The sequence below is a fragment of the Aethalodelphis obliquidens genome, unplaced genomic scaffold (genome assembly GCF_003676395.1).
Source record: "Aethalodelphis obliquidens isolate GAN/ISIS:26980383/991018 unplaced genomic scaffold, ASM367639v1 scaffold1, whole genome shotgun sequence".
Classification (NCBI taxonomy): domain Eukaryota; kingdom Metazoa; phylum Chordata; class Mammalia; order Artiodactyla; family Delphinidae; genus Aethalodelphis; species Aethalodelphis obliquidens.
Window position 1 is genome coordinate 87,250,041 of NW_020837945.1, and position 22,997 is coordinate 87,273,037.

Here is a 22,997-nt window from a genome sequence, read left to right on the forward strand (position 1 = left end):
CCTCATTAAAGAAAAAGATCTTAGTATAAATAAATCAAAATTAACAGTTATATAAAATAGGAGCTCAATAAATATTTGGTAAATGAGTGAATTCAGTGGTCTCAGTTCTGTGCCCCCATTGCTTCCATTCCCTATAGCTCTAACTTAACTAGGTTAGTACAGGCTCTGATCTTGTGTCTGAAACAGTTTAATCTCCCTGCAATTCTTGTCTCCTGAGTCTAAACCACTTTACACACCACACCACTGCAAAGTTATCTGTTCTAGAGCTAAATGTTAATGATATCACTCCCAGGGTTCCTAATTATCCAAACCTCAGTCCTAGTGTTAGGTTTATACTTGAATGGACCCCTTCTTATGTACACATCTGCCACACTGAAATTATCTCACGTTTCTGAACACATTCCTTTTCCCCCAACCTTCTTGCCTTTGGTTTGAGCTGTCTTCTCTGTCTTGCTCGTTCTATTCTGATGTTCAAGTCTCATCAGGCTACCTCTCCTCTAGGAAACCTTTGCTGATCCACTATCCTTCATGATTTCAGATTCTAGGGACTTCCCTGGTAGCAGAGTGGTTAAGAATCCGCCTGCCAATGCAGGGGACACGGGTTCGAGCCCTGGTTCGGGAAGATCCCACATGTCGTGGAGCAACTAAGCCCATGTGTCGCAACTACTGAGCCTGCGCTCTAGAGCCTGTGAGCCACAGCTACTGAAGCCTACGTGCCTAAGAGAAGCCACCACAGTGAGAAGCCCACGCACCGCAACAAAGGGTAGCCCCCCACTTGCCACAACTAGAGAAAGCCCACACACAGCAACGAAGACCCAATGCAGCCAATAAATAAATAAATAAATACATAAATACTCAATGCCATTTAAAAAAAAAAGATTCTACAGCCTCACATTATGAAGCTCTCATTACTTTTCACTTTTCACCTTTTATTATAATTATGTACATGTTGTTTCTTCTATTAAATTGCAATCATCTTTAGCTCAGAAAACTTTCTAATTCAGCTCTCAGGGGCACTCTAATACAGAATATTATGCATTGATTTGACTGGAGTTCTATATGTTTTTACTAAATCAATGAAACAAATATTTAAGATACATAAACTTGGTGGACCCAGGTATTTATTATTATAATAAAATTCTCTTGAGTTTTAAAAAATCATGCCTTTAAACCTACAAATCTGGGCTATAATAGTAAAAATAAATTACGTACCACCATGCATTTTGAGCCCACTTGTTTGGTATCATTCTGTGTTTTCCACTTTGGTGGCAATTATAAAATGTGTTCATGTTGTGATAATTCTTTGAGCTGTACTCTTATTTCTGCATTTCTGCATGTATGTCCTACTTCAGTAAAGCTTTAAAACAAAAATAGATGAATCTTGCAACTTACTGTTGTACTTGGTGGCTGCAGTTGGCACTTGTGAAGCTAACAATCAGCTGCAGTTTTTCAGTTGCATAATTCACAAATTGCTGTTTAAAGGCTCTCTCTTTGGCACGGGTGGTCCAAGTCAGCCTTTCATAAAGATACAAAGCTCCATACATACTTAATGAAACAGATATGAGTTTCCAGCCTACAGTTTTCCAAATCTGTAAGATAAATTCACAGCTTACTTTGAGAAAGAAAAATACCACTAGGGAGATTGTACTAAAAGGCATTTTAGAAAACTCATTGGCTCCCTACAGGTCTTTGAGTCAGATCCATTTTTTAAAAATGTATATTCCTTCTCTATGAGAAAATATGAAATTACCGGAAATCAAGCCGAAAAAAGGAGCAGCACATAAATACCAGGCAAGAACTTTTATAACCTGCCAGGCATTTGGTAAGCTGATTAAATGTATCTCAAAAAGGGATGTTAATTTAGGTCAAAGGTTTAAAAAACCAAAATGAACTGTATATAAAATAGTTAACTGGGAGTTCCCTGGCAGTCCAGTGGTTAAGACTGCATGCTTCCACTGCAGGGGGCACAGGTTCGATCCCTGGTTGGGGAACTAAGATCCCACATGCCGCGTGGTGTGGCCAAAAGAGAAAAAAGAAGAAAAAAAAGATAACCAACAAGGACCTACTGTATAGCACAGAAAACTATACTCAATATTTTGTAATAACCTATAAGGGGAAAGAATCTGAAAAAGAATAGAGATATATATATTTGTGTAACTAAATCATTCGCTGTACACCTGAAACACAACATTGTAAATCAACTATACGTCAATAAAAACAAACCAAAATAAACCTATGCTGTTAATGATATGAAAAAAACTTTTAGCATATAAGAACTACTACAAAAAATAATATTTAATACTTTAAGGCAGATCCCTTTGGTGTTTGGAGAAGGCTAGATAAGGGACCTGGATCATTCCTGTTACTCCAATGCACAAATATTGTTTCTTCGTGTGCTGTGATGTAAAAGTAGGAAGTATTGTTTATGTTGTGGTAATCATTTCACAATATATACATACATTAAATCATGTCATACACCTAAAACTAATACTATTTTATATGTCAATTATATTTCAATTAAAATTTTTTTTAAATATTTATTTTTAAGATTAGACTTGTGAAACTCAATTCACTAATTTTAACTTACAACTTTTCATGTCATCTTATAGATCCTGGAAACTGAAGTAAATATATCTTTCTTTTCCTGATCTAGCAGGTAGCTTTGCAATAATTTCAATTTCAATTACACCAAAAAATACTGTTTCAAAAAAAAAGTTACTATTTCTTACCACTCCTCCAACAACAATGATGCCCATAGACGTTCTAGACGTAAGAGAGGCTAATGCTGTTATTAAGGTAACCATGAGTTCTTCCTGTGACGCATTATCTGGTGTTGCTGGATTGGTAGGAGCAGTGGGAGTAGAAGCTAAAGATCTGGGAAGCTAATAAGGTTGGGGGGGGGAAAGGATTAATTCAATTAAACCACTACAAATGGAAAAGTTACATTTACAAAATTCGACTGTATTCTCTTTTAAAATTACAGTAGTAAATCTACAAAAAGAATGACTCCAATTAATGAGTTTACCATAAATACATGAAGAAAATAAAAATGGTCTGAAAGTTATCTCCTGTGACATGGACCAATGATATCATGAAGAATGAATTTTCATAACATACAATGAGTCTACCTAAAACAACAAGCCTTCAACTCTCAAGTGAAATTAAAACTGTATATAAAAAAAATTTTTTTACACCAAAAAAACAATCCTTAAAAAAAAACTGGACTTCAAATTTAAAACCTTTTGAATTCCCTGGCGGTCCAGTGGTTAGGACTATACGCTTTCACTGCCGAGGGCCTGGGTTCAATCTCTGGTTGGGGAACTAAGATCCCACAAGCTACGTGGCCAAAAATAAAAAATAAAAATAAAAAAAAAATAAAAGCAAAGTTAAAATCTTTTACACGTCAAAATACACCATAAGAAAATTAAAAGGCAAGCTACAGACTAGAAAAACATACGTATTTGGAAATCATGTATCTGATAAAGACTTGTATGTATCTGGAATATATATAAAGAACTCCCACAAGTCGATAAGAAGCCAAATAACCTAATTTAAAAATGGACAAATGATTTGAATAGACATGTTACAAAATAAAGATACACGAATAAGCACATGAAAAAATGTTCAAAATCATCAGTCATTAAGGAAATACAAATCAAAACTACAATGAGATACAACTTCACATCTGCCATAATAAAAAAGATGATAACAGGTCTTGATGAGCATGTGGAGAAAGGGAACCTTAATACATTGCTGGTGGGAATGTAAAATGGTGCAGCTGCTTTGGAAAACAGTTTAGCAGTTCCTCAGAAAGTTAAACATGGAGTTACCATGTGGTCCAGCAATTTCACTCCTAGACATATATACTCAAGAGGAATGAAAACAGATGTCCATATAAAAACAGTCTATGAGTATTTAAAACATCATTACTCATAATAGCCAAAAAGTACAAACAACTCAAATGTCCATCAATTGGTGAATGGATAAATAAAATGTGTGATATCCATAATGGGATATTATTCATCCAAAAAAAGAAATGGAGTATTGATACATGCTACAACATTCATATACCATGATGACAAACCTTGAGAACATCATGCTAAGTGAAAGTAGCCAGTCACAAAAGGCCACATTTTGTGTGATTCCATTGATATGAAATGTCCTGAAGGGTAAAAATGATAGCTAGAGAAACCTGACTAGCAGTAGGGCTGGAGGTGGAAATGACAACTGACTGCAAATGGGCACAAGGGTAGCCTTTGGGGTGACAGACATGTTCTAAAACTGGATTGTGGCGATGGTTTTACAACTCTGTAAGTTTTCTGAAAACTTATTGAATTGAGGGACTTCCCTGGTGGCGTAGTGGTTAAGAATCCGCCTGCCAATGCAGGGTACACAGGTTCGAGCCCTGGTCCAGGAAGATCCCACATGCCGCGGAGCAGCTAAGCTCATGTGCCACAACTACTGAGCCTGCGCCCTAAAGCCCATGAGCCACAACTACTGAGCCCATGTGCCTAGGGCCTGTGCTCCGCAGCATGAGAAGCCACCACGATGAGAAGCCCAAGCACCGCAACGAAGAGTAGCCCCCGCTCGCTGCAACTAGAGAAAGCCCACGCACAGCAATGAAGACCCAACGCAGCCAAAAAGAAAAAAAAATTAATTAATTAAAAAAATTATTGAATTGATAAATTCAAAAAAGTTTTTAAAAAGAGACTCTAAACTAGTAGAATCAGATACATACCTGTATAGTACAGCAATAACCACCTAATAAAAAGCCTACTCAAAAAAAATATATATATATAGATATATATATACCTGAAAGATAGGCTCTGATAATCCTAGAAGCACCCGCTGAGCATTTGTAGGACCCAAGAAACGATGGACAAGGGAGGACCAGCCCAAGGAAAAATGAAATACAATATCCTCTTGAAAATCTGAACATAACTTGTGGCAATTTAGGTCATAGCTGAGATCAAATTTCTTGCAAGGAATCAGTGTATGTAGTTTATTCTGTATACCAGCTGGAAGTAATGGCTTCAAATTTTCTAGAAAGAACCGAATTATGATATTTTAGTTAACAACAGTAAATAATATTTTATAAAATATCTAAAGGATTTTATAATAAATCTTTTAACAACGACATAAAGAAAAAACTACACACGAACTTGCAGACATAAATATTACCAATAATTTCTTGCTGGGATTGAAGCATTGAAGCATTGACTTCATTGGTGCACCGATCAGCCAAATTTCTTCCCATTCCATCTTCTATGTGCTTATTTAACTCCTGTTAACAATGGTAAATGTCCATGTTATTTTTTTCTCTAGAATATATGCAGATTTTATTAAAATGTCAAAAAAGTAGTAAACACTAAAATGATCTTATTCTTTTCTAAGATGATAATTCTTCTGTGTACTTTATAGTTTAGATTTATTACAAGAGTGCACAGGAGATGTAATAGTTTAATCATGTACTGATTGCCATGAAGACACTAAAATGGCCAAACCACTAAAGAGTGGAATAAGAGTCAGAATAAGATAAGGAAACTGTATCTGAATAACATTTAACTACAATTTAACTTACATTTTTATATACTTTCAATACACTTGGAGTAGGATGAAACTCAGAACAAAATTCATCAACCAAAACAGAGAGTCGACAAATTTCATCTGTCATTGCACATGAAACCTAAAAATATTAAAAAATCAGAATTAAAATATTTAAACAAGATTACCAACTACTCAAAAAAATTAAATTGAAAAAACTTAAATATTCCTTTAAGGTAACAGATACCATTTCTAGCATTATCAAAAGTATTTCCATTCCCAGATATTATAATCACAAAGCTAATGTTACCCACCTTATTTGCAACCTCCTCTGTAACCTCCCTGATTTTTTTCTTAACATCCAGTGTTAAAAGGTTCATCTGGTTTCGGATAAAGTCCAGTCTATCAATTTGGTCTTCCCTCTCTTCTATTGAATAAACCCTATTATAGTATGAAAAGTAATTAATATTCAGGGTGTATTAAAGTCCCAAAGAAATTAAGTACAAACACTCACTTATATATTGAACCATCTGTTAGCATGATAGAAGAAAAAAAAATCTTGTATTTCAACATCTAAAAGGATTCAAATAATATTTCACTTATAAAATGTTTTACAGATGATTGGATATAAACTGTCTCTCTGCTCATGTGGTACCTGAATCCCACAAAGGATTAATAAGGATGCTAAATCTCCACCCATTTCATAGATATGAACAGTCAAAACAGAACTAACTCAATATTAAGTCTACTTAATAAACAGGGGCCAGTAAACAGCACTCTGCAAGCCCAATCCAGCCATCTGCTAGTTTCTGTTAAAGTTTTCTTGGAACACAGCCACAAGCATTCATGAACCTATTGTGTATATGGCTGCTTTTGCTCTAAAACCGCAGAACTGAGTAGTTGCCAAAGAGACAGTATAGCCTACAAAGCCTAGAATATTTACTATCTGCTAAAATTTGTCAACCCCTGGATGATATAGGAAAATAAAAGCCTGAGATCCTTTTAAGATCATCTTTCCCAAGACATCTGTTCCCAAGGCATGATTATACGAACCACCCTCAAATCACATCTTTTTTGTGCTACGTTTATTTCAATGTCCTATATTTTTATAAAAATTAAGGTCAATCCAGTGGACGAATACTTACTTTGGCTACCATAATAAAGCAACTGAGCTCACTATACAGAAACAGTGTGCATAGGGCCAGAGATCAGAATCTGGGTTCTGATCCTTGAGTTTTATATGCTGCAAATTCTCTAATGTTGTACATAATGCATTCCTGCTAAAGTGTCAAAATTAGGCAACAGACCTAGATATGAGTGGAGTTTTGTTCTCAGCAAGATCAAATACATTTAAAATCCCCAATTTTATATCTTGGATTTAATCTTAGATTCTTTATATCTTCCCATTGATTGGCTTAAGCCCACTTAAAGGTCCAATTGAGGCTTAACATCATTATGCTTATAACATCTAATAACATCTTAATCTCTGTTTCAAGTATACCAAGTTTGTGAGAACTACCCTCTTCTTCGACTAGTGTTGGCACTTTCGTGTATTCATTTTCATCATTACAAGGTAATAAATGGAAAAATATACTGCAATATAGTATGACATATAGAGTAATGCTTACCAAATTCACTTTCTGGCTGGCAGGTAGTATCACCTTGTTTGTTTACCAGCTGATATAAAACCACAACTGGCATAAAGGAGTGATTCCAAGGTTTCAATGTATGAATACATGAAAGATGAGTGATAGGTTGAATGTAAAAAGAGGGTCACCTGTTTTGGACTTCGAGAAATTCTGCTGGAAGAAATGGTTCTTTCACTGCTTTAAAGACATTTAAAGCCACTGAACATTTTAAAATCACAGCTCACACACGAGAATACTGAGATCCAGGGGATGTAAATGATGTATTTGTTCAAGGTTGTAAAAAAAATATTTATAGTTTCAAATATTCATTAAAAAACATGCAAGTAGGCATCAGCTAAACCTGCAAGGTTGATGTTAGTGTGAAAGGTATTTAATAATATAAAAATTTTAAACCTTAGTCTAAAGAATTCATATTGACACAAAAATAATTTTGCAATAAAATGAATTCATACCTTTTCTCTGCTGCTGCCACGTTTATTGAATCCATTATGTTTTTCACCGTTTCTAGTATCTGTTTAGCTCTGATAGTGTGCTGTTCAAACTTTGTTTTCACTGCTGACTGCGAGATACACTCCTGCGAGGGGCCCAAGCCATAACACATTACTGTAATTCCATCCCAACGTTTTCAGGAATTTAAACACAAAAACTTGCTGTTTGTAATGTTAACCAAAACAGACATAAGGATAGAAAATAAATGGATGACAAACACAACTTAAAATTATAAAGGTAAAAAAAAATGTCAAAAATTTAAAAGTTAAAAGGCTTTAACAGCAAGTTCATAGCTTTGTGTAATTTTACACAGTAATGTGCAATGGCTCTTTGACTATATTATTTTTTTAAATAAATAAAAAAGGGTGCTATTTTCAATGTTAAAAAAGGTTTCCTATTAGGATTACTAATTTTATTTGGATCACCTTTAATCTACTTCTAGTCCATCTATCTTGATTTTTCTCATATTTGCAATGAAAACCTCATGAAGTTCTTAAGCCATGAAACAGAATTCTACATTGAAACAAATGAACGATACGATTCACATAAAGTTAGTAAAAAGGACTTCTACAGATTAAAGCTTGAACAAATTGAAAAATACTATTTAACAGCAAACAACCTAAGTAATATTTTAAATTGTTTATAGAAAAATATCTAAAGCTATTTCTAAGATAATCCCATTATTGTCATTGGACTATATAGTGTGTGCATATAGGTCAGAATGATGCCTTATCTCATGTTTCACTTTCACTAACTGTAGCTCACAACTTACTAACAGTTGTACAAATCAATTAGTGTTTCATGACCTGTGTTTTTTACACAGAGAATACATCAGAATGCACCACATATGATGATGGATATTTCTTTTGTGAAATTTTGTTTCAGTTTCAATATATGTGCATATTACTTGTTATTTAAAACATTTACTGTGATTCATCATTTAAGTGCTAGCAAAATTATTAAATTAAAATTGGCCTTTCACTTTTACATCATAGAAAAGTCAAATTCTGTACTGACATAACATTTGAAAACAACCGCAAGTGTAGAGAAATACTATCTGGTCTTTGAACAACCAAGAACACTCATCTGGGTCACGACATCAAATGAGGGATATACTCCCCAATTCTCCAATATTTCCATGAATTCATCTTCTTGAACTTAATATAAAACCAGTACAAATTGTGGTAATTACTTCTGAAAGTAATTACTATCCTTTATCAAAATAAATAGCTTTTAAGCTTTAAAAGGTAGTCACTTAATACACTAGCACTATATTTGTTATGGTGAAATCATTAGTATATTATATATTCATTCAGTGTTCTATTTATAATCTATGCTGAGCCGTCACATCTCTAAAATGATTATTTCACTAAGACAGAAGAGACTTTTAAATTCTCTCTTTGGTATTTTTTTGAGGTATAGAAAACAAAGCAGATTCATTTCTTTAGCTATAGGGCACATGAGGGTAATTCATTTAGTTAACAGTTTATGTCTTAACTCAGAGCCCATTACTTTTTTTCAGTGCATAGTCTTACTTTTGCTCATTGTCAAGCTCATTTATACATCACTCAATTATCACTAATCCTGAAGAGATTACTAATAAGAAGTTACAGTATTCCTGTTCTGTATATGCCAAAGCAGAAGCCACCAATAACTACAAAATATTAAACATTTAAAGTGCAAACTGCTTATTTTTTTCCAAACTGCTTATTTTTTAATTACCAAAACAAAGTTATGATTTTACTTTAAATAACTATCTCATAAATTGCCAAATTAACCATCACAAAAACTATAATAAAAGAATAAAAATATTTTTAAAAGAAAAAAAAGTTAAAAGAAATTCTGTTCCTCGATGAAGCAGATCTAGATATCAGCAATGAAGACCCCAAATTTGTAGATAACAGCACAGTATTAGAGCTAGACTAGAGAAAAAGAAAAGACCTCCAAAAGTTATTAGGCAATATACAAGTTATTCCTTGATTCAAAAATATACATTGGTGAATAAGTATAAAGAAGAAAACAGGCAATCTTTTTCTAATTAAAAAGTATCCCACACTGACGTTCCCACTGATCAGAAAAATATCAGAAGTCAACTGCAAAAGGAATACTCTATTCCAAACTAAGTATAGGGAATGCTAATTTATTTTTTTAAATATTTATTTATTTGGCTGCACCAGGTCTTAGTTGCAGCATGTGGGATCTAGTTCCCTGACCAGGGATTGACCCCGGGCCCCCTGCATTGGGCGCACTGAGTCTTAGCCACTGGACCACTGGGGAAGTCCCAGGGAATGCTAATTTAAATAAAGGTTCTTTACTGAACAGTTTCTCAGAGCCCTTTATATACTAATATACTTATGAATCTCCATGGGAGACATATATAGCATGCAGCAGTTCCCAGACTTATTTTATCAGGAACTCTAATTTTCCAAGGAGAAATTTAAAATACTACACCAGACAATTTAAATTCCATCTTGTCAGAGTATCCTGTAGGCTGTTTTAAAACTTATTAAAGATTTAGAACCAAAACAATAATCACATCTCAATTATGATCATCTTCTGATTTTCTAATAACATCTACAGAAAACAGCTGATGATTTAGTAATATGTAGTTACAAATTTGTAAATATTAATATTTATGTGTAATTAAGACATACAGGGCTTCCCTGGTGGCACAGTGGTTGAGAGTCCGCCTGCCGATGCAGGGGACAGGGGTTTGTGCCCCGGTCCGGAAGGATCCCACATGCCGCGGAGCGGCTGGGCCCGTGAGCCATGGCCGCTGAGCCTTCGCGTCCAGAACCTGTGCTCCTCAATGGGAGAGGCCACAACAGTGAGAGGCCCGCGTACCGCAAAGAACAAAAACAAAAACAAAAACATAAACCAGCTTGTCAAGTCCCCTTGATAAAAGACCCTAAATACCCAATAACATGCTATTTACCACTCCCAATGTATTATTTTGAAATATCTTAAACTGACAGGAAAATTGCAAGAAAGAACACCAAGATACAATATACCTTTCAAGTAAATATACCAAATGTTAACATTCAGCTTTGTTTACCTTTCCTTCTCTCTCTCCATGCAGATCTATATAGGTAAGTCTATATAGATATTCATCTTTATACATACCTGTATATATTTCTTCCTGAACAATCTGACAGTTCATTGTAACCACCACAGCCTTACTACTAAATATATTAACATGTGTCTCCTAAGAATGGGGACATTTTCCTATACAACCACAAAACAATTACTGTATTCAGAACTTTTATCACCAGGACAATACTATTAACCTAACATACAGTCCATTTCCAAATTTCACCAGTTGTCCCAGGAATGTCCTTCACAACAAATTCACTGACACAAAACTATTAAGAATAGTTAATGGCCAAATATTTGGGCAAAAAAATTTTAGATTTCTAAACTGTGTTCAGAATACACACCTGTCCAAATATAGGTTGAAAACAAGAAAACATATGAATAGAATTAACATTGATTTTCTTGATTGATTTTATTTAATTTCCAAGCCTTATTTAACTTGGTACCCTGAAAGTTCATAATATTCAGCTTCTTTTAAACCAAATGAATCTCAAGAGGTCCATGGCAAAGATCAGACTGTTTGATAAAATGATTAACTTGGTACAGTTTTTCTTTATACAAAAATCATCTTATAAGACTACACACACAATATTGAATTCTAAAAACAGAGAAAATGTGTATAAAGGCCACATTTGTGATCACAATGCAAAAAAAATCAAGAAAAGTTAGATGATAATAATCAAAACATCTGAATTTTAGTAACTCCTGTATTGAATAGGAAATGCCAAAAGCTATCATTAAAAATTAATCAACAATGAAACTGGATACTGAAACCTATAGAATACATCCAAAGCTACACTCACAGACAAATTCATGGCCCTAAATTCTTTCTTAAAGACCAAAAAGCAAAAAACAATCCCACTTATATAATGAAAGCAGAAAGAAACTTTGTGTAAAGATTAACATAGAATTTAATGAATAAAACCCCAAAAATACTATGTATCAACTGATAAATTAACCAAAGTCTTTGGAGGAAAAGCAAAGCAATCAGATCATTGGTAAATCCAATTAAGGTTTAAAATACACAGATATTTCTTGTATCCTTTATCTATCTATATATACATATAAGTATAGATATAGAAAAGGAATACAAAATTTTTTTAAATGAACAATTTTATACTAAATCATAAATTCTCAGAAATGCACCAATTTATAGGAAATCATAAATTACCAAAATTAGTTTTAAAAGTAACAAATTTCAGCTTTGACAAAAGTTGAAGAGTTGTCAGTGCAGTTACCAAAAAAAGGTCTGGCCATCCAGACAAAATTTTTTGCCACCTGATTATTTCTTTAGGTAAATTCAAATAATTTCTAGTTGATTCTCATTTTATATCATAGTTTTAAACAAAAATTTCAAACTCTAAAGCCTAACATTCTCCACAACTTCATGTAAAAGCTCTTGCTCATAAACAGTTTTTTCCATATATAATTTTAGATGCTCAAATGAACTTTTACAATAAAAAAGTGAAATGCCAAGTTTCTTCTAAAAACATTAAAAAGAATAGTTCCTAAGTCTGCCTGATTATTGCAATCACTCAGGGAACTTTAAATATATAACAGATTCCTAGGTCCATCCTAGCCCTACTGGATTAGTCTCTGAGATGAGTCAGGAGTCTGCAGTTCTCTAAAGTACCTCATGTGTTTCTCATCATCAGCCGGGTTTGAAAACCAGTGCTCTACAGCACATCTTTTATTCTTCTCATTCCCACCTCTTCAAGGAGATATTCTGGGAAATCAAAGGCTGTACCAGGAACCAATATGAAAGAGGTATAAATGTATAACTGAACAATATATGATTTGGTAGGAGAAATCAATGACAAACACACATGCACACAAACACACAGGAAGAAAGAAAAGCTCAATAAATAAGAAAAGACAAGGGAAACAATGATATGCTCCCCAATTATTTTCTCCATGGATGAAATGACTATAACCAGTAAGAGTGAGGAGAGCATTGAATCTCTTGTGAAACCAAAAGGGAAAGAAGATAAACAATGGTCTTTGAGTAACTGGGATATCATATATCCTATAGCTTAGTTTGACAAGACACCTACTGATATCCCAGGGACCTCTGATATCCCAGGGGCCTGAGAATGGGTTTTCTTAAACACCTTGTCTTTATCTACCTAATGGTCTTTCTCCCTCTCACCAAATTAAAAATAGGGGATAGTGAGCAAATGGTTAATTTTAAAAATTCTGCCAAGTACATTCAACATTTATGTCCTTACTATTAAGACAGTTACTACTTATAAGGAAGAATAATTACTGATGGAAGTTTTTTTTCATTTCTGAAGTATTTGTGTTCATCTGCGGATGAGAAGGAGATATGCAATCTAATAAGCACAACTAAGAGCTAAATTAGAGTCAAGAAGATTAACAGCTAGAGAATTTTTCAGTCAATGTAGAAAGTTTTAATGTCTCTGAATAAAACACCTACACCAAAACATAAGAGTATCTTCCCTCCCCCGTGCTGCACACACATTATCTATTCATGCACCTCAGCAGTTTAGATTCCTAAAATACAGGACCTATATCTTAATTATTTTTGTATTCATTTATTCAGGACATTTGGCATAAAACATGGAGAATTAACAGGTGACAATACAGTTTAGAAATGTAATTAACTTTTGTCCAATGACATTAACTATGTTCTATCAAAAAAAAAATCTTCATTTTGCTCTATTATCCATTCCAACAGCAATTACATTTCTTTAATCTTGTGCCTGACTGTTGAATATAGAATATTTTACCCACTGACCAACAAAATATTAGAAACTAGTGTCTCATTTAAACACAAATACATTAAAGAAAAAGAATAGGAAGAAATTACAATCTTTAATTTTCCATTCTTATAGATCATCCACTTTGCAGGGACTTTCTTTCTTCCAACTTTCCTCGTTTTACTTGCTGTGTGAGAAACTATACTAAATAACACCAAAGGTTACTGACAAAGGTAAGTAGTGAAAACAGAAGATTATGCTCACTCTCCAACCAATGCTACGGTTTTACATTAGTCAGTACATTCACAAAATTCCTACCTCAAAGATTTGTTCAAAATTCTGAAACTCCTGCAATCTCGCCTGAAATCCTTCTGCAAGTGCCCCACCTGTAATATTTAGGTGAAGATTTTAAAACCTAGTATATAGCAAGATAAGATTTCTAGCATGCTATTTTTATAATCTATTTGTATTTCAAAAGGATGAAATAATGAATACATACCACCTTCTGGCATCCCCTGGGCTTTGTGCTTTCTAGCACTAAGAACTTCCTTTGCAGAAACAAAAAAGATACGATTCCGTGCTTCTAAAGGATCCACAACTTTGAGCTCCTCCACCAAGAAATGTAGGCATCTTTCCATGTGCTGTCTGCGTACCTAGAGAAAAACAGGGTATTAAAAGAATTCTAATAATTAAACAAATATAACAGTTACTGGCCTATACTAAACTCCACTTATAGTGATATTGTTACTATATGATATGGTAACAGTTGTCTTATACGTAACAACTCCAAAAATTCTAATAAATGAAGTTTGATACTTGCTGACAGGAAATCTTCCTCTTAACTTAATGATTCTTCCTTGAACATTTAATTTAAAATTCTGATGGACCATCAAATACTACACAACCATTAAGAAACATACTGTAGACAAACATTAGTGTTTAATGGCATGGGGAAAGGTTCCTAATTCTGTATTAAGGGTATATGATGTGTACATATATTTATGTAAATTAATAGGTGGCATGCAGGCAATACCCACAAAACTAGGTGGCATTTTAATTTCTTCCTTAAGCTTTTATTTTCCAAATTTTCTACAGTGAAGCTATTAATACCTTTAAAATCAGAAATTAAGTGCTACAATAACTTTGCTATAATGAAGTTATCTTTATTTGAAATCAGAATATAGATGGTATATTTTTCTTCTAAAAAACACTGGGGGGACTTCCCTGGTGGTCCACTGGGTAAGACTTCACGCTCCCTATGCACGGGGCCCAGGTTCAATCCCTGATTGGGTAACTAGATCCCACACGCATGCTGCAACTAAGAGTTAGCAGGCCACAACTAAGAAGCCTGCATGCTGCAACTAAAAGGTCCCACATGCTGGAACGAAGATCCCACAAGCTGCAAATAAGACCCAGCGCAGCCTAAATAAATAAAATAAATATTAAAAAAAAAAACTACCCGGAATTAAAATTGGGGAGAATGCATTAGCTAGGGATTGGAGCTCTAACTTCAGGTTTAACAATAGCACTTGGGTACCTAAATTAGGAAGAAGGACTGGAAGTTAGTTAGGGTTTAGTACCAGCCTTTAGCATTATGGCTATGATAAGAGATCTCCATGTTAAGACTTAATAAAATTAAGCTAAATAGGAATGGAGAAGAACAATCTGTGGGTGATATTTCCTAATTCTCTGATGATTAAATGAGACCCCAATTTGAAAGAGTATGATTATAAAGCAAGAGTTAATAACAACAGGATATAAATCATCATATTAAGCAAAATTTCCATTTGGGGGGTGAGGGGAAGAATGAAAGCAAATAATCTAACATGTGAATAGTGATGGGATAGTGTAAATTTCATTTTTTAATGCATTTTCTAAGTTTTTTTAATAATAAACACATACTACTATTAAAATCAGAAAAAGTAGTATCAAGCAAATTAAATATTATTTGTAGACCAAATACCAGATTCTCTACTCTTTTTAAAATGAAGTTTCTAAAACCACCAGCATGACTAAAATGAAAAACAAAAAATACCAAGTGTTGGCAAGGATATAAATCACGTGGAACTCTCAATCTGGTGGTGGGAATATAAACTGGTATGAGCACTTCAGAAAACACTTGGGCTGTATTTATTAAAACAGCATATTCTTGGGAATTCCCTGGTAGTTCAGTGGTTAGGACTCTTTTGTTTTCACTGCCAAGGGGGCGAGTTCAATCCCTGGTCAGGGAACTAAGATCCTGGTAAGCCATGTGGTGAGGCCAAGAAACAAACAATAAACCCCCAGCATATTCTTAATCTGTAATCCAGCAATTCTACTCCTAGATTATATCCATGGATTACTGATACCTGTGTTATTGACATTTTGAGTCCGATAAATCTTTGGTTTGGGGGCAGGAGCTGTTCCGTGTTATAGGATGCTTAACAGCATCACTAGCCTCTACCGACTAGATGCCAGTAGCACACACCCTTAATTGTGGCAACCAAAATATTCCCTGGGGGACAAAATCACGCAGTCACTTACACTGAGAACCATTGGTATATACTCAGCAGAAATATACACCAATGTGCACCAAAGAGACATATACAACAATATGCACAGGGACCTCTCTGGTGGCCCAGTGGTTAAGAATCCGTCTTGCAACACAGGGGATGCTGGTTCAATCCCTGGTCGGGGAACTAGGATCCCACATGCCACAGGGCAACTAAGCCCACGTGCCACAACTACAGACCTCACACGCCACAACTAGAGAGAAGCCCACGCACCGCAACAAGACCCGACACAGGCAAAAAATAAATTAAAAAAAAAGAATATGCACAGCAGCATTATTCATGATAGCTAAAAACAGGAAATTTATCCAAATGCCCATAACTATCAGAATGAACAGATCAACTGTTATTCATAGGATGAAATACCACACAGCAATGCACTTCAGCTATGCACAACAGTATGCATACATACCACAAATGTAATGTTGAGCAAAAAACCTGACATAGAAGTAGATACTATGTGATTCCATTACATAAAGTTGAACAACCAGAAAAACAGGGGGTACTGGGGTGCTGGAATGTTCTGCTTCTTGATCTGGATCCTTCTTGATCTGGATCCTTACACAGGTGTCAAATTTGTAAATTCACTGAGCTGGACACTTATGATTTGTACACTTTTCTGTCATGTTATACTTAAATAGAGAATTAAAAAAAACAGGGGACTTCCCTGGTGGCACAGTGGTTAAGACTTTGCCCTCCCAATGCAGGGGGCCCGGGTTCGATCCCTGGTCAGGAAACTAGATTGGCAAGCTGCAACTAAGGAGCCTGCCTGCCTGCGACTAAGACCCAGCACAACCAAATAAATAAATAAATATTAAAACAACAACAAAGAAACAGAAGGACATTTCAAGATCTAAAATGATTAGATAGTACTTTTATAACATAACTTTCCTTCAAAGTAGCTTAATACTCTGTCTCTATCACATATCCACTTCAGGTTTTCTGTAACTATATTCTTCTCAAGAGAATAGCTGCTTATGATGTTCTATTCTATGAGAGGTATTGTTTCTTCAGATAGCAATGTACATGACTGTACTTCAAAACTTACAGAAAAAAATAACTTACATCTTCCATATATTCTGGCTCTGATGCAGAGGCATCCCAACGATTATTCAGAATAAAAATATTAGGCTTGGAAAGTCGCTCATTTACCTTGTGAAAAAACTGTTTTTCCTGAAAAACATGAAATATCCAACAGTATGTTTATTTTTTAAAGCTACTTTATTTTTACCTTTATACTTGAAACTTTATTTGAATCTCAAAGTTTGAACCATTTAACAACGGTGATAACACCCACTGATAAGGGTTCCCAAAGCACTCTGAGCATTAAACTTTCAAAGATGACAAAACTGGGCTTCCCTGGTGGTGCAGTGGTCAGAAGTCCGCCTGCCGATGCAGGGGACGTGGGTTCGTGCCCCGGTCCGGGAGGGTACCACATGCCGCGGAGCGGCTGGGCGCCGTGAGCCATGGCCGCTGAGCCTGCGCGTCCGGAGCCTGTGCTCCACGACAGGAGGGGCTGCAGCGGTGAGAGGACCGCGTACCACAAAAAAAAAAAAAAAATAGATGACAAAACTAAGATATAAGAAAGCAAAAGTTAAGATTTTCCTACTCCTCCCATCAGTCTTTTTTTGAAATTCAATTTAACCAATATTTATCTGTTTCTACTATATGCATGACACAAAAGATACTGCTAGATATGACAGTCCATATTTTTAAAAAGCTACCTCCCATCTTTTTGAAGATTTAGACTAAGTAAATAATAATGTAAGACACATGTACAACACATCATAATAAACAATAAAGGTATATGCCATAAATAGTATAAATATCCAATTGAAATTAGGAAATGCTCTATAAAGAAGGAAGTGGTGATAAAGATGGGCTTGAAAAGTACTGACAACAGGGCTTTTTGAAGGATGAAAAATTGGGAGGGGGAAGAACTGTGCACAAAGAATAACATAAACAAAGGTACCAAAGTCAGGATGTGTATCAAAGTTTGTTTATCCAACACCTAAATAATGCAGTTACTCTAAAACAGGTTTTAAACATTTCCCTATTTTTTATACCATCAGGTTGTAAACAACTGTCAGTGTTGTCACAGCAACACGGTTTATGTGATATAGATCGGGCCATATAAACACTAATAACACGGTGACAAAACAGGTCTTGCTGGTAACACCTAGGTTTTAATGGTGTTTGGCCATTTATATGCTTTTGATGAATAACATTTTTTTAAGATTATACAATAGTTTTGGATATTAGATATTGAAACTCTGGAAAGTTTATTTGAAATAAGTCTGGCTCTAGACATTCTGGATAAATAATCTTCTATGTTTGACAGCAGCTTATAGTGTACACAGGTAAGCTGAAACCTACAGTGCACACAGATAAAGCTGGAAAAGGCTGACAAAACTCAAAGTATGAAAAGCCTTGCCTGCCAGATAGGGAGATGAGGTGGGAGTGTTATACTTTATTCAAAAGACTAACAATTCTGATGCCTATTCCTTCAGAAACTTGTAAATAACCACAGTGAATGTCAACAACACACATGTATCACACCATGAACTCAAATATTCACTAGAAGCTAGAGCCATCAAACCAGAATCAGCCCTTCCAATCCCACAGAAACACAAACCCCTTCGTTCACCTCTGATATTAAAGCTTCTTTCTAATCCATGACTTGGATTTCCTTCACTTTTCAGAATTAAAACAGACATCATTTCATTTCCTATCATTTAAACAAAATAATGATTAGACCCTACCGTATTCATTAGAGTTGATTCAGAGTTTGCAACCAAAACGAAGACATCAGCATCTAAGCAAAACTTATCAATCCAGCTATCCAGCTCTGTAGTGACATCTGTACCTGGACTAATGGGAATAAAATAAGAATTGTGTTATATATTCTTTAAAAAGAAAATTTAGATTACAGAGAGATAATTTTTTTAAACTTTTAAGAATTAGTTGAAGTCTAAAGGATAGGATTTCTACCAGTTATCAGTCTGAAGCCTAGGAGATTTAAATTACTTTCTCAGCTATAAGACAGCAGTTGTGGAAAGCTGAGAATCTGTGCTTTATATACTTCTATTCTGCTGACAACCCCCAGAGCCTGTCTAATCAACAACTTAACAAATGCTAAAAAAGTTTATTTACTAAAGAGAGAAAACTTCGTGATTTTTGACAAAGCAAGTAACATGTTCACTATTTTAATCTTTTAAATCTTTATGCTTTGGAAGATTGAAAATAAGCAATGGAAAAAAAGAAAATAAAATCTAGGCTAATATACAACCTATACTATAAAAAGTAGAGACCAACTGTCTATACATTGACTTGATATGTCCTGTGACAAATTGGCAAGTTAACAGGTTGGGGTCATGGATACAGTCTGGCCATGAAATAAAGAAAAATTAATTAGTTAATATTATATTTAAACCAAATATTTTAATTTTCCAAGCACCTTCTCTCATCTGAGCTATTTCTGTTGATTACTTGAAACTCGCTTTCAATCAAAAGGGAAGACACTCAACCAAAAAAATAAAGATTTCCATAGAACACTGAAATTTTAACTGAAGAAAACAAAGAACACACCACAATTTTAAAAAATCATTTAACTACTTTTTTTGGTTAAGGACTCTGCTAAAGAGATATGCATTACCATTTTATTAAGCACCAGTGTAGTAGGATGATTTTTGAAAAAACATATTAAATGCAGGTTAATCAGAAGAGCCTGAATAAATTACAAAAGCATGCGATTAATTCTTGAATAATGAAAAGCTGTATGAACTGTCCAGCGGTTATTTTGGGAAACTAAGTCTCAAGAATAATTACTGATTAAAAATAATACCTGTTTAGAGTTATCTATCTAGGTATCTAGAATGAGACAATCTCTAAGGCCCAACCAATTATCCAAACTACAAAGTCAGTCTAGAGAAAAAGTGACAATTCTTGAAATTTTCTGTAATAGAATTAAACTGATAAATTGGCACTTTTATGAAACCATTAAAAAACAAAAAAATAATAACTTATCTATTCCATTACAATCTAGCAAATGAGAACAAAGCAGCAATTGAACATTTTTTTTTAAGCAACTGAACATTTAAAAATTTTACGTACTACATGCTAGAAGCAAGCAGCATTTCTAAAAAAAAAAAAAATACAAATACATACGTAGAAAACAATTCATATGTAATTTTACCTATCCACTAAAACCAGGTCATCTCTCAAGAGGGCACATTTTGCCTTTGGCCAAAACACATGTACAAGACAGCCAGCTTTCAAATCTTTGTCCATATGAAGGGCATGGGCCAGCTGATTAACTGTCTAAAGTGGGAAGGAAAGAAAAAATAAAACTCTACTTGTAACAAAATTCAATAAAAATTTAAAATATTATGATTTGGTACATTTATTTCTGCAAAACATGTAGAAAAAGCAGAACTTTAAATCTTTTGAAGTAAAACCATCTGAGCAATCTTGAGAAACCTGAGGTTTAAAATTACCAAGTAGGAAAAAAAATAAGGCCTTGAAACCGTTTACTCATACCATTCAACAACGATAATCTGGGCTGGAAACATTCTAAATGTCCAACAAATGGAACTCTGGCAATGAATCCCATGCAACCCCTGAAATTGATATTGTATGTATGAAAAGAAATTCACAATATGTTAAGAGAAAAAAAGCAAATCAGAAAATAGCATATATGGGACTTCCCTGGTGGTGCAGTGGTTAAGAATCCACCTGCCAATGCAGGGTACATGGGTTCGATCCCTGGTCCGGGAAGATCCCACATGCTGCGGAGCAACTAAGCCCGTGCACCACAACTACTGAGTCTGCGCTCTAGAGCCCACGAGCCACAACTACTGAGCCTGCATGCCACAACTATTGGCCCGCCTGTGCACCTAGAGCCCGTGCTCCACAACAAGAGAAGCCATCGCAATGAGAAGCCCGCACACTGCAACGAAGAGTAGCCCCTGCTCATTGCAACTAAAGAAAGGCCACGTGTAGCAATGAAGACCCAGTGCAGCCAAATAAATAATAAAATTATTTAAAAAAAGAAAGAAAATAGCATATATGATATAAAACCATTTTGTTTTAAAAATACAGAGAAACACCAATGTAACTCTATAGCAAAGAATTTCCACTGAATTTAGAAGTTTAAGAGTTTTGGAGTTTCTTTTCTTTTGCCTAATTGTATTTTCTGACTCTTCTAAAATGAGTTTATTGCTTAGTAATAAGGGGGAAAAATAAAGGAACGTCACTAGGCATTTATTTATTCACACAAGCCTGCTTTATATCAATGACTACGCCTTCTCTTTCCATTTAAATTTCCTAAAATATTTCTATTTCTCAAGATGACTTCTGACACACATTAGTTCATTACCTTTCTTGTATGTGTTAAACATACAATTAAGTACAAAGGGCTTAAGACAAAATTAATAATCAAGGAAAGGGCATCAGTACACATACCTCGATGGTTCTTTTGTGATTTGTATGAAATTTTAAAGGGAAACATCTATTTTCAAATGGGCACAATAGTCCTGATCAGGCTTGAAGTGAATCTCCACAGTGACAATGTTAGGTAGGGGTTTTTCTGCTTGCTTTCATAAACTTTTTGATAGAATTATAAACTTGTATTAAAATCCTGATACCTGGGCTACCCTGGTGGCGCAGTGGTTAGGAATCCACCTGCCAATGCAGGGGATGCGGGTTCGAGCGCTGGTCCGGGAGGATCCCACATGCCACGGAGCAGCTGGGCCTGTGTGCCACAACTACTGAACCTGTGCTCTAGAGTCTGCGTGCCACAACTACTGAAGCCCGCAAGCCACAACTACTGAAGCCTGTGTGCCTAGAGGTTGTGCTCCACAACGAGAAGCTACCGCAATGAGAAACCAGCGTGCTGCAACGAAGAGTAACCCCCACTCGCCGCAAGTAGAGGAAGCCCGTGCGTAGCAACGAAGACCCAATGCAGTCAAAAATAAATTAGTTTAATTAAAAAAAAAATCCTGATACCTTACCTATAAAATTAAAATAATAAAAGCACCCATCTGACAGAGTTGTGGTGAGATTTGAGTTATTACAAGTATTTAGAATAGTGTCTGCTACTTATCTTGATTACAAAATAAGCAATTCCTTCATTTGTATGGCTTAAAAGCTTGAAAAATATTTTCATAAATATCATCTTATTTATTGTTTGTAAGTAATCTGAAGGGTATTAGACAGATTGAGTTACTTTCTCTGATCAAACAGCAAACTCACAGAAGGAGGACTAGACCTATGAATTCACCTACAGTTTAGCCAAAACTAAAATAGCATGGATCTTCACACACTGAACTTTTGCATTTGTGGGAGAGATCTTACGACTTAAGAGAAAGTGAGTATAGTGAGAAGCAGTGCCTTTTACCAACTGCTTTCATTGCAGAGTAAATATCTTGCATCCTAATTGCTTTTTATTTTTGTTTGGCTGAAAAAAAATCTAGTGCCACTGAATTCCTTAAGAAATTTATGAAAGGCAGGGAACTACCACTGGCCTTTATCTGATAAAGCTATAACATTTACTAATGAATATGCTTACCAAATATTCCAAAGGCAAAAACAGTTTCTAAAGGCACAGATGTGTCAAAAACAGATTCCAGAGCTCAATTTTTTAAACAAAGTTTTCTTTAGAAAGACAAGATTTGAGATTAAACAGCAACAACACACTTCAATAATGTTCTTTTCACCAGGAACACTATTTTAAAAATTTTATAAACTTTTAATTCTAATTTACTTTCATTTAGTTGAGGACAGGTTTTATTCTTCCAGTAACTTAGCTCTGAAGCAAAAGAATTTTAGAAAATTCAAAATATTAGTGATGGTTTTAAAAGCTATGAATAGAAATACTAATGGTTCTTCCATTAGTATTTCTTGTAAAAAATTTTTACAAGTATCTTAAAAGTATCTTCTTGTAAAAATTTTTT

General features: G+C 34.7%; 1 protein-coding gene across 3 annotated transcripts in view; it reads right to left on the reverse strand.

The window, feature by feature from the left end:
- Positions 1 to 22,997, reverse strand: part of MFN1 (mitofusin 1) — a 33,950-nt gene that overhangs the window by 4,953 nt on the left and 6,000 nt on the right. For all 3 annotated transcript variants that reach the window (XM_027111312.1, XM_027111303.1, XM_027111323.1), the window contains 12 exons: positions 20,240 to 20,364; positions 18,807 to 18,915; positions 17,110 to 17,217; positions 13,995 to 14,148; positions 13,814 to 13,881; positions 7,646 to 7,767; positions 5,859 to 5,985; positions 5,582 to 5,686; positions 5,182 to 5,284; positions 4,813 to 5,042; positions 2,730 to 2,882; positions 1,393 to 1,589 (listed from right to left, as the gene is read on the reverse strand). In XM_027111312.1, coding sequence (XP_026967113.1) covers positions 1,393 to 1,589; positions 2,730 to 2,882; positions 4,813 to 5,042; positions 5,182 to 5,284; positions 5,582 to 5,686; positions 5,859 to 5,985; positions 7,646 to 7,767; positions 13,814 to 13,881; positions 13,995 to 14,148; positions 17,110 to 17,217; positions 18,807 to 18,915; positions 20,240 to 20,364 — 1,601 coding nt within the window. The remainder of the gene's footprint in view (positions 1 to 1,392; positions 1,590 to 2,729; positions 2,883 to 4,812; positions 5,043 to 5,181; positions 5,285 to 5,581; positions 5,687 to 5,858; positions 5,986 to 7,645; positions 7,768 to 13,813; positions 13,882 to 13,994; positions 14,149 to 17,109; positions 17,218 to 18,806; positions 18,916 to 20,239; positions 20,365 to 22,997) is intronic.